We start from the raw sequence: 12,522 nt of genomic DNA, 5'->3' as shown, positions 1-12,522 counted from the left end.
CAGCCACAAAACGCTCACTCGTTCACTAGTAAGATCATTTTGACGCTAACTAGTGAACATGTAAGCCACAAAACGCCCACTAGTTCACTAGTAAGGTCATTTTGACGCTTACTAGTGAACATGTAAGCCACAAAACGCCCACTAGTTCACTAGTAAGATCATTTTGACGCTTACTAGTGAACATGTAAGGCCATAAATGTGCCCACTAGTTCACTAGTAAGTTCATTTTGAGGCTTACTAGTTGACATGTAAGCCACACATCGCCTACTAGTTCACTAGTAAGATCATTTTGAGGCTTACTAGTGAACATGTAAGCCACAAAACGCCCAATAGTTCACTAGTAAGATCATTTTGACGCTTACTAGTGAACATGTAAGCCACAAAACGCTCACTAGTTTACTAGTAAGGTCATTTTGACGCTTACTAGTTGACATGTAAGCCGATAAACGCCCACTAGTTCACTCGTAAGATCATTTTGAGGCTTACTCATTGACATGTAAGCCGCAAAACGCCCACTAGTTCACTAGTAAGGTCATTTTGAGGCACATGTTAGTAATTCAACTTTGTTGTTTGATTTGCACCGAGTTAAGAAAATGTGGTATTCCTCTCCATGATATCATCGTTTAGATCCTGATCGTAACTCTTCGAGCAGCCTTCCCCAACGTGATCCGCTTCTGCTGCTGTGTGGCCGTCATATATTTGGGCTACTGCTTCTGCGGCTGGATTGTGCTGGGACCGTACCATGTGAAGGTACCGCATCGATAAGTCAACCTTACTTTTAAGTACTGTCGAGCCTCAATTTAATGGACTACATCGAAGTGCTTTTTTTGTAGCTTTGAAACACCCAGTAGAGAACAAGCATTGTTTTGGACTTCTTTTGGAGCCTAAAAATCCCCAGTACACGACAACTTTACTTATGTAAAGTTTTTTTTTTTTTTTTTTAAAGAAGAAAAAAAAAAGTTTGAAACTGATTTTTTAAAGTTCATTCAAACTTGCTGAGGGGGCGGATAATGCTTCCTGCGCCTTGATACGGGCAATTCCACAGCAAAAATACGTGCAATTCCACTCTTTTATGAATGCACTTCTTTTATGAATCGATGACATTGATAAGGGTTGTGAAAAAAAAAACTGAGCTGCAACAAAAATATTTTCAAAAGGACTACTAGTGCCTGATTTAAAAAGAAAAAAGCTATTAGTAGAGAGAACATGCGCCTGTTGAGCTGCATGCTTACAGCACTGCTAAGCTATTGTTTCTGCTTTGATGAGACAGTCGGCCCAGCCAACATGGCCGCCACATTGACTCGCATTTTAGCCTGCTCTAGTCTACTGTAACCCAACAACAAAATGAAGCTACGCTCTGAGTCGCCGAACGGTCTGAGTGCACCAGCGCCCGCTCGGAGTACTTGGGCCTACTACGCAACTATTTTTAATGTTGGTCATTTTGGTGCCACTTGGAGAGCTAAGTATTTTTCTTAAGTGTGGCACTTGGTGTAAAATGTTTGCCAACCTCAGGTGTGAAGAGATTTACTGTTTTCAGATCATGTTAAGAAGTGTTTTATTAGACTGTATCCTTGTGCTACAGTTCCGCTCCCTATCCATGGTGTCGGAATGCCTCTTCTCCCTCATCAATGGCGACGACATGTTCGTGACCTTCTCAGGAATGCAGGAGAGCAGCACTCTGGTGTGGCTCTTCAGCCAAGTGTACCTGTACACCTTCATCTCGCTCTTCATCTACATGGTGCTGTCGCTCTTCATCGCGCTCATCACCGGAGCCTACGAGGCCATCAAGGTAGGCCAGCAAACCCGACCTTTTTTTGTCTTAAAGCAGGTGTGCCCATTAGGTAGATCCTTATCTACCGGTAGATCTAAGACGGGTCCCAAGTAGATCCGAGGAGTGTCGAGAAGAAAAAAAACAAACAACCATTTGTTTGTCTTTGTACATGTTAGTAATATATTTTTGTGTTAATATACACTGCACACTAATCATCTTATCAGTCTCATTTTCACAAAAAAAATATATTTAAAAAATAAAATAAAGCAGGTAAATCTTAAATTCGCGCGTGTGTGTGTGCGCGCGTGCGCACGCCGGTAAGGGTAGATCCCGTGAGGTTAGTTGATCGAAAAGTAGATCTTCGATCCAAAATGTAGGTTTTCTAGCCTCTATTCCAGGGTTGTCAAACATACGGTACACGGGCCGGAACCGGCCCCCAAGGCAGTTCGATCAGGCCCGCAGGATCATTTAAAAGTGGAAAAATCCATAAAATGAATGAATATTTTTTTACAAGGTGCAATTCGTGGAGTATCCGCTGGCGGATACACTGTTTGATCAGAGTACAAGTCAACATTGTTTTGATCAGAGAAGAAGACAATAGCAGTCTCAGTCTGTCACTGAGACAGACCCAACACAGCAGACGCTATCAAGGACGTGTGAATACTTTATTCTTTACACATTTAATAGCACTCTCCTCAGTTTGTAAGGTGTAGGCAGGGATTCTATTTAGATTTTATATGCGCATGTGTAAATTGTTTAAAAACAAAAATTCTTTATGAACCCAGTTTAATCTGAAAATGCATTATGATATTTTTCAATACCAATTACGTTTTGTGCCTTTGTACAATCAGTTGGATCATATATGTGAATGATAAAAGTAAATTGCACATTTGTTTAAGGAAATCTAAGGTGCTTCATGAAATGTTTTGTAAAAGATACGTTTATTACATTTCCCTAATGTTCTTGTGCTTCTTTGACCAAAACAAAGAAAAGACATTATTTTGGTTATTTATCGCGGAGTATGGTACAATTTTATTGGTCCGGCCCAGTTGACATCTACAGAGACCGTATGTGGCCCACAATGTGAAATGAGTTTGAAACCCCTGCTCTATTCTGTTTTAACTACTTTCAGATGATTTAGGTTTGGGCATCGATCACGGAGAATTGAGTGGCATCCGGCTCTGGAAACCGAATGTAAATGTCAAACTTTTATATGTTGTCGTACAGCATCAGACCCAGGAGCCCATTCACATCACAGACCTGCATGCTTTCATAGCTGAGTGCACCGATGCGCCAAACTCCGGCAAGTTCAGGGGCCTGGAGACATCGCCGTGCTCCTTTTTCTGCTGCTGTGACAGGTAATGCAATACTTTTTCTGTTTGTTTGGGGGTGGGGGGGTTGTAGTGAGTCCTATAAAATCAGAAATGCAACTGTGATATAAATAAGTAGTAGTGGCTTCGCTGTTGTGGTTGCTCAGTACACAATGGCTAAAGTGACAATTGAAATGAATAACAAAATAGAACATGAAGTAACTTCCTGCATGAGGTTGCGGGCAAGCCCTGCCGCAAATTGCGAATATTTGCAAATTACTGTCACACTCTCCTTACAAAAGGGTGTGTAACCGTTTATATTGTAAATGCCACAAAATGGCGGCATCTTAAGTACTCTGAATGTGAATCTCAAAATAGACACACTGATTACATAAAGCAGGGGTCCCCAAACTTTTTCCTGTGAGGGCCACATAACTTTTCCCTTCTCTGATGGGGGGCCGGTGCCAGTTTATAAAAAAGTGTGACGATCGTAGGGGAGCTAAAATTTTTTTTATTGTTTTCCAGAAAAGCCACACATAACCAAATAACCCTTTCCAGGTTCTTTACAGAAAAAAGTCAGGAAACAAATAATAACACTAACACAAAAACAGGAAATAAATAATAACTAAATAACTCTCTCTGGGTTCTTCATAGAAAAAAAGCCATGGAACATTGTCACGTTGTACCTGAAGAGACAGAGTAATCGCTTCGTGTATAACCAAATAACTGAAAGTCGATCCCCGAAATAGCAGACACAGAAAGAGGTTTGTCAGAGAACAAAAGGAGTCTTTAATACAAACACAAAATTACCCGACCGGGAGAATAACAAAAAGTGCTGGTCAAAATAAGGACCAGGGATAAAATAAAGAGAACAACCGAAAACGCTTGCGGAAAAAATAGCAAGGAGGGTCTGATTAGACAATACTATAAATTTCACTCGAAAGAGGAATAACGACGCGCAATAATAGCCACAAGGCTAAGAGGCAATGAATAATACGAATAGGAATTGGGCGAGAGAATTTTGGCACGGCGTGGAATACTCCGGCAGTGAGTCAACTGCCAGAGCGCCCAAATAAAGCCCGTGTAATCAATCACAAATCGGTGGCAGGTGTGCAGAAAGCAAGCAAGAAGCCTGCCCCCTGCTGGCAAACACGGGACTTGACAAACATTAACTTTCTTAACCGATAAAAGTTCAGCTCAGTTGTCAGAGCAGAATCTCTCTGACACATGAGCAGTCTCTTAAAGTTCTTGTGTTCCTTCCTTATAATCCTTTTGTAGGTTCCAGTAGGCTTGTAGACACCGCTGTTTGCAGTTTTTTGGGGGCGTTTTTAACAGAGTGACGGGTCATTTTGACCCGAGGACAACAGGAGGGTTAGAGGGCCGGGCCAAATGTACGGGGCCGTAGTTTGGGGACCCCTGACATAAAGCATCAAGCCCACGCATCTAGCATGTAAACAATCGTGAAACCCATGTTCCATAAACAACTGAACTCAGTGGGTGAGTGTAATCAACACAGCCAAAATGCCTTCACATGAGGCTCATCGATACTATTAGCTAGCCTAATGGCCTATTTAACATTTTAACCACAAAGTGATGTGACATCACACACGAACAAACAGAATGATAACATTTTAGGTCATTCAGGAAAATTCTAACTGGCAAATAGAGCGCAAGAGCTGTGAGCAGTTGCATCAGTGAAGAAGCAAAACACTGATCTGCTGTGTTTCCCGTTGACCAGTCCTCAGGGTGCATTCAAATTCCACCAACAAAACAAGATATCTCAAACATCGATGTAAAAACACCACGAATGAACTAAATCAAACAACTACAGTAAGATTCCACCAGGTGGTACCAAAGTATGACTGGTGATACAAAAAGGGGACTTTGGGCTTTCCCCCCTGTCAGAGTCACATCAAACAGCTCTGGATACAATCTGAATACAAACCACCGTCTTGTATTTCCGTCAGGATGACAACATATGAGGACGTCCTGCTGGTGAACTGAGGAAGAATTCGGTTCAACTTACAAGAAGTCCCCTCTGGAACAAGCCTTTTTTTTCCTGGCACTTGACTGAAGGAGGAGGCGTCAATCAGTTGGACCAGGATTTTCCAATGAGGAATGCACGTCATGGATTCATCAGGAACAAGGTGCCTTGTGGGAAGGTGAAAGCACACATATTTATTTAATGGGCCTTGTGTCAGGCCAGCTCAGTGTTTTTTAGATTTTTCATCTTTTTAAAATTTACATTCACAAGAAAATATGTTTCAACCTGCTAGTTTATTAGCAGATTTCAAGCCGATCACTACGCACGAAACTTTGAGGCTGATCCAGTTTGACTGCGGCCTCGGAGGAAATGGCCTCTACACGGTATGCCTGTTAAGTGTTCTCACGTTTGAACCAGAACCATCACTTGAGACTTTTTTTTCCCTACTTTTTGGATTTCAAATTTATACTAAGGAAGAAGGATTACCTCGCTGGACCATAACTCGCTATTTGAAACATTTAATCATCGAAATACTTAAGATAGAGGCATAAACAAGAGAGCAATGGAGAGTATAGCTTATGAAGGGTGCATCCAAATATATAAGGATGTTATGGAAAATGTCATTTATTTCAATGGTTCACTTCAAACCTAATATGCGGTGGATTCACTACAGATAAAGTAGAATTTACTATGATTTTTTTTTTTCTCTGACTTTGATGGTTACAGTTTAGAACAAACACACTCGGAAGACATTTTATTTTTGATGTAAAATGGATTCGTTTCATCACTCTGTATCATTTGAGTTTTTAACTTTTTAAATTAAACTCCTGAAATAAATTTGAGATGCACCCGCATTATAAAAAATTTAAAGCCCCAAATTGGGTGTCATTTTTTTTTTATCTATTTTTTTACTTTCTTGTTGAGAATCTCAGGTTGCACTTAGAATAGGCTGCAATAGCATCATATTTTCATTATGGTTGCTCTCATAGATTTTGCATGATGTACTCACAAATTCATAAAGCACTTGCTGTTCGATCATTCTTACTCAACAAAGAAACTGCTCTTTATTTTGACATGAGATTTCTACAGGAAACAATTTGGCACATTTTGGAAGGCAAACTTGAAGCAACCAACAGATTAACTAATGTATAGCAATTCGCTGTACACTATGTGGTCCTCCTGCACCCCCCTCCCCCACCCCCAGCTCCCACCCCTAAGTATGCTCTTGTCCACATTATGGCTGTTTTTCTATTACGTTTTGTATTTCATGAAACGCACAATCGTCAAAAGATTACTTTCGTTCGGATGACCTTCATTCATTTGTATTCAACAATCACTTCAGTGAAATGTTGAGAAACGTGTGAAATTTAGCCCTAAAGGATATATTATACATACCTGTATGTCTATAATATATCATACTGTAGAAGATATTAGGCACGTGCCTTTACACTGTCATGTTTTTTTTTTAAATACGGTACCCATATTCTACACTTGATCACTACTTGGCAAAATGTAAACGAGTAGAAACATGATATCTTGTACACATGTTGCTGATTAAAGTGTCCTGGATCACCTTTGACGTTCATCATGTTTAGTCCTGGATCACCTTTGACATTGTACCATCATGCTTCAAACTTGTTCAAAAGAGGGTGTCAGTGAGTTATCTTTCGAAGGCTGCTTATGAGAAATTTGGACCATTCAAATGGTGACTTACGTTCCAAATGACGTGGTGTAAATCAAAGCGCTGTGTTGCAGTGTTCGAGCGTGTGTTGGATTCAGGTAGCTGTTCGGTGGAGTGACATTATATACTTTATTATTATAATTTTATGAATTTTTTTAAATTTAATTTTCTAACTTTATTTATAGTGAAGAGTTAAAAAGGAACGAGCCACGCTTTACTCCAACTAAGGAGGAACATTTAATTCTGTCATCAAACGCGATGACGTCATCCCCGCCTATTGATCATGAGGCGGATGTTTGCCTTCCCACCACTCAAAATCGTCATGCATTATGGAAAGCTCTGAAGATGCCTTCCCGCTACCTGCTTGGCCAGCAAGGTCATATGTGCTTTATCGAAGGAATGGGTCATAGCTTTCATTGTCTGTGATGCACAATGGAAGGTCTATGGATGTTTGTTGATGGTGCTTTGAACTCAGCATGGCTCACTCCGTGTGCTCTGTGATTTGGGTGGGACATTCTAAATTTTTAATTATGTCATTACTTTATTTTTTTAATAAACTATATTATAGACTATTGTCCTTACATGTTTTTAGGCATGGACGGCTGAAACAGATTGATGGCATGTCCATTCATTTCAATTCTGTTTTGAGTTTGAGCATGGTCACAGAACAAATTCAACATGTATCTCAAAGCACCATTTTAGCGATTAATGTGCGCGGATCCTTGCAGACATGTTTTTGCTCATCAACATTTTGAACCTCACTAGTCACCTAGTAAGGTTTAGAAGATCCAAGTAGTGTAACTAGTGGACATAATATGCCTTACTAGTGAGCTAGTGATCAATTTTTAAACTGACAAGTTCACTGCTAAGGCCAGAACACCTTAACTAGTGTACCCAGTGGACATTTGGCCCTTACAAGTGAGCATGTCAACTGTAACATGCGATCATTCATGTCTCAGTTGCGACTCGAACACCGACATGTTCACAAGTGGGCTGCATGCAAATGAAGCAGGCGGGACAAGAATTTTGATTGGTCAATATTCAGAGAATGAATATTCAGTCTTAAAGCTTTAACCCTTACGCATCCGGCTCATAATAACTGAAGAAGAATGTACAGAAGTGATTTTATAAAAACAATTCATACTTTTGATTAATCTTTCTCTCTCTCTCTCTCTCTCTCTCTCTCTCTCTCTCTCTCTTTCTCTCTCTCTCTCTCTCTCTCTCTCTCTCTCTCTCTCTCTCACTCTATATATATATATATATATATATATATAATACATGTATGTATATATACTGTATATATACAGGTATATATACTGTATATATAATGTTACAATAGAACAAATCTGAATGAAATATCTAATCAATTGCATTTTTAATACATTTTTGAAATGGTAAAGAGACTTTATGGACACCCTATATATATATATATAAAAAAAAATCCTCATCTCACCCCTCGGGTGGTGTCCGTCCCTCATTCAGCTCGGGTCCTCTACCAGAGGCCAGGAAGCTTGAGGGTTCTGCGCAGTATCCTTGCTGTTCCCAGCACTGCACATTTCTGGACTGAGATGTCCGATGTTGTTCCAGGGATCTGTTGCAACCACTCATCTAGTTTGGGGGTTACTGCCCCGAGTGCTCCGACCACCACAGGCACGACTGTCACCTTTACCTTCCAGGCTCTCTCCAGCTCCTCTCTGAGCCCTTGGTATTTCTCGAGTTTCTCATGTTCCTTCTTCCTGATGTTTCCATCACTTGGGACCGCTACATCCACTATAACGGCTTTCCTCTGCCCTTTATCTATGATCACGATATCTGGTTGGTTCGCCATTACCATCTTGTCAGTCTGGATCTGGAAGTCCCATATATATATATATATATATATATATATATATATATATATATATATATATATATATATAGGGTGTATATATGTATATATATATATATATACACACACACACACAGTGGAGGGCAAAAGTAAAATAGAAAACACACACAATACTAATTGCGTATTAATTATCCATCCATCCATTTTGTGATCCGCTTTAACCTCACAAGGGTCGCCGGTTAGGGGGTGCTGGAGTCTATCCCAGCAGTCTTCGGGCAGTTGGCGGGGGACACCCTGAACTGGTTGCAAGCCAATTTCAAGGCACAGAGGGACGAACAACCATCCGCACTCACACCCAGGGACAATTTAGAGTGTTTAATCAATCTGCCATTCATGTTTTTGGAATGTGGGAGGAAACCGGAGTACTTGGAGATTTTGCACTTGTAAAATTGGATTGATTAACACTGTATGGATACTATACAGCATAGGTGTCAAAGTTAAGGGCCCAGATCTGACCTGCCACATTATTTTATGTGGCCCATGAAAGCAAATCAAACATGGCAACATCCATGACGATTGCTAAAATATAGACCAACATTTAAAATTCTCATATGTAATAAATAAAAGAGACACTGAAAGCATTTTGTTGTGATTTTTCATTTGCAATTTCCCTTGCTGTTTGCAAGAACTTTTTGTTACCCTCATTCTTATCCTGGTAATTTTGTTACCAGCGTTTTATGTTGTACTTTATTGGCCGTGTGACCTTATTTTGTAACTAAAGCATTTTTATAATACAATTTCTTTTGGTATACGTATGAGGGATCCGCTCCTATTCCGGATTAGTCAGGCACCCAAATTGGCTGAAAGTAGACGTCTCATACGCAGCGAAGTTGAATTCCCATCAATGCCAGCATGTGTCACAAACCCCCACCTGTGAAACAAAGTCGTCAGTAAAACCCGTGTGTAGTTCGAATAAAAATACATACAAAAAAGCAACGACAAAAAATGGTAGTATCAGCGCTAAACTGGTCACTAACTCTTCTTAAATTAGCAATTGAAATGTTTATCGCGCGTGCTTCACTTTCACCGGCAGACCCTTGACGACAGGCACTCTCTATTGCCCTGCACCTTCGCCGAATACGTCTCAGGACGCTGTCCGCCATTGTTGTTCTAAAAAACTAAGTGGGCACAGAATTTCCAAAATCATTAGCCCTGACTGGTGGGATGATACTATTTTGAAACGTACAGCCAATAGGATACCGTTACATGTTTTCGTAATCATCCTTATTTGCATGTAATGCAAGTACAATGTAATGTCACTAGCACTACAAGTGGGCACATTTTTGGCCTTACATGTTCACTAGTAAGCGTCAAAATGATCTTACCAGTGAACTAGTGGGCACATTTATGGCCTTACATGTTCACTAGTAAGCGTCAAAATAATCTTATTAGTGAACTAGTGGGCGTTTTGCGGCTTACATGTCAACTAGTAAGCCTCAAAATGATCTTACTAGTGAACTAGTGGGCACATTTATGGCCTTACATGTTCACTAGTAAGCGTCAAAATGATCTTACTAGTGAACTAGTATTTATTTTTATTTTTTTTTAGCATTACTACTATGCATACAGTGCATCATCCTATGTATGTTTGCACAAATGCCTGCTCTAATTCCTGATAGCCAAGCAGAGCTGCTCCTGTTCCCATTATGTGTGCTTAATATTTTGTAATGCATATTCTACTTGGCAGTATTTTTCTTTATTTTCAAGTTCAACATTAGATGTTTTATTTTTACATCACATGTTAAACTTACCCCGAGCATTGTAAAAAGTGGTTTCATTTAATTTAGTTAATTACCGTACGTTTTTCAGTCTAAAATTCAATTGAAAATGTTTCGATATAATAATATCCTCATCAAACACACCAGTCTTTTTTGTCTCTTATCTGCGACAAGCATTCACATACACTCATCCTGGGATTTGCTCTTTCTTATTAAATCTTGTTAATTACTTTGCACTTTGTGAATGTTTTGAAGATTACATTTTTTTCCAAAAATTGTCTCACAAATGTATTCAACCTCTTTCACAACTCTGACTTTTACCAGATAACCAGCACAAACTAAAACCAACCAGCAAACATACATGCTCACCTTGGTGAGTTTTACCAGGTCACCATACTAGTACATACTGCCACTAAATGGATAGCGGAAAACAAAAAAAAGGTTCATTTATCACTACACTATAAATGAGCTATAGTGTTGACGGTGAGTCTTTGTAAATGGTTGTCTGTCTCTGAGTCCTAAAACAGTGTATGCTTTATGAAATAAATATATTTTTTCCCAATTGCAAAGCAGAGACAATCTTTTTTTTTTTTTACAACTGAGACTGTTACGGCTTTGTAATACACATTTTCCTTTGTCTACGGGGAGTCACTAGTTTTCATGTCATCAAAAGGATTAAGGCCTACTCCAATAATTTATAGTCATTCAAAATTGCATCATAAACTGAACTTTCTTGCTGTGGAAAAAAAATACCACAAACCACAGGTAGCATTGTGACTTTCCTAATTTTCTTTTCATAAAACGACAACTAGTCAAACTAAAACAATGCCCTAAGTAATTGGAATGCCATTGTCATTAAACCAAAAGATAAAAAATTGAACCCACATTCTGAATGAATTAAACACCATTGTGAATGAAATCACTGTCGAGGATTTTAATTTTGGGCGGCCCTATGATTGACTGGTTAGCGCATGGCATCACAGTGGAGAGGTGCAGAGTTCGATTCTGGCATGATTGATTTATTGGAAAGGCCCATCACAGTCATTCTCATGCTTCTATGTAGAATTATCAACAGGCCAGTGTTTCTCTCTGTTGTCACGGTAAAAATAGTAATGTATTAAAAAGTTAAAAAGATAATACTCGGCCACAAAAAGGAAAAAAATATATTATCTGCCGTCATCAGCGGATCAGTCTTGCTCATCCATCTTAACTGCTTTTATAGGTTATTTGGTCATATGCAGTCAGTGCAGTCTAAGCATTCTTGTAGAGCTAGCTTTGCTTCATCTGTCCATTTTTTCACAGTTTTAACAACCGGTTTAACACATTTGAGTTTCTGTCTGTATGTAGGTATTAAGTGGATTAAATTGTGGTCAGAAAGACCCAATGCTGCACGGGCGACTGATCGGTATGCATTTTTGATTGTTGAATAGCTGTGGTCTAGAATGTTGCCTTCTCTGGTGAAACAGTCGATGTGCTGCTTATATCTGGGAATTTCACGGTTAAGGTGTGCTCTATTAAAATCGCCCAAAATGATCAGGGGTGACTCTGGGTATTTTAGTTCGAGTTTGTTTACTTGTTCGGCTAGCGTTTTGTATCGCCGTGTTAGCGTTAGCTTGTGGCGCAATGTAAACACTGACTAGTAAAAAGGAGGTGAACTCACGTGGCGAGTAGAATGGCTTGCAGTTTAAAGACAGCGACTCCAGGTCCGGGCTGCAGTGTGCGTCGAGCTTCGTGACATCAGTGCACCATTCTTCGTTGATATAGAAGCAAATCCCACCACCTTTCGATTTCCCTGATAGCTCCGTGTCGCGGTCGGCTCGGAGAAGGCGGAAGCCGGTAGATGTAGCGCGGAATCCGGGTGGCGGTCACTGAGCCAGGTTTCAGTGAAGCAGAGCGCAGCAGAACGTGCAAAGGTTTTGTTGGTCTTTGTGAGAAGAAGTTCATCCATCTTAGTTGGCAGAGATCGTAGATTAGCAAGATGGATCGATGGGATGGTGAAAAAAGGCCGAGCGTAGCCTCCCCAATGCGCAGCAACTTTTCCCTCGTGTAAGTAAGCCGCTCAGGGTCGGCAAAAATAAACGAAAATGACAAAAACAGGGATAATACTAGGGAGCGTGTGACTGAGGCTGCCATACCTGTCGGCGCCTGATGGCGTTTATTATCCGTTGTA

At 40.0% G+C, this 12,522-nt stretch overlaps 1 protein-coding gene across 1 annotated transcript; it reads left to right on the top strand.

Annotated features, from left to right (window-relative positions):
• The first annotated feature begins 604 nt into the window (after positions 1-604).
• On the top strand, positions 605-5,648 carry LOC127614529 (mucolipin-3-like). The gene is made up of 4 exons (XM_052085879.1): positions 605-750; positions 1,583-1,789; positions 2,999-3,129; positions 5,049-5,648. The coding sequence occupies exons 2-4, from the start codon at positions 1,598-1,600 to the stop codon at positions 5,083-5,085; spliced, it is 360 nt and encodes a 119-aa protein (XP_051941839.1). The 5' UTR covers positions 605-750; positions 1,583-1,597; the 3' UTR covers positions 5,086-5,648.
• Positions 5,649-12,522: the final 6,874 nt, after the last annotated feature.

The sequence above is a fragment of the Hippocampus zosterae genome, chromosome 14, assembly GCF_025434085.1.
Source record: "Hippocampus zosterae strain Florida chromosome 14, ASM2543408v3, whole genome shotgun sequence".
NCBI classification, from domain to species: domain Eukaryota; kingdom Metazoa; phylum Chordata; class Actinopteri; order Syngnathiformes; family Syngnathidae; genus Hippocampus; species Hippocampus zosterae.
Note: the sequence above shows the minus strand (reverse complement) of the source record. Positions and strands in the feature narration are given on the sequence as shown.

Excerpts from the sequence above, each read along its gene's own strand:
- LOC127614529 (XM_052085879.1), top strand. The coding sequence starts at position 1,598 with ATGGTGTCGGAATGCCTCTTCTCCCTCATCAATGGCGACGACATGTTC. Across the intron at positions 1,790-2,998 it reads GAGCCTACGAGGCCATCAAG|CATCAGACCCAGGAGCCCAT; the intron begins GTAGGCCAGCAA and ends GTTGTCGTACAG. Across the intron at positions 3,130-5,048 it reads TTTTTCTGCTGCTGTGACAG|GATGACAACATATGAGGACG; the intron begins GTAATGCAATAC and ends TATTTCCGTCAG.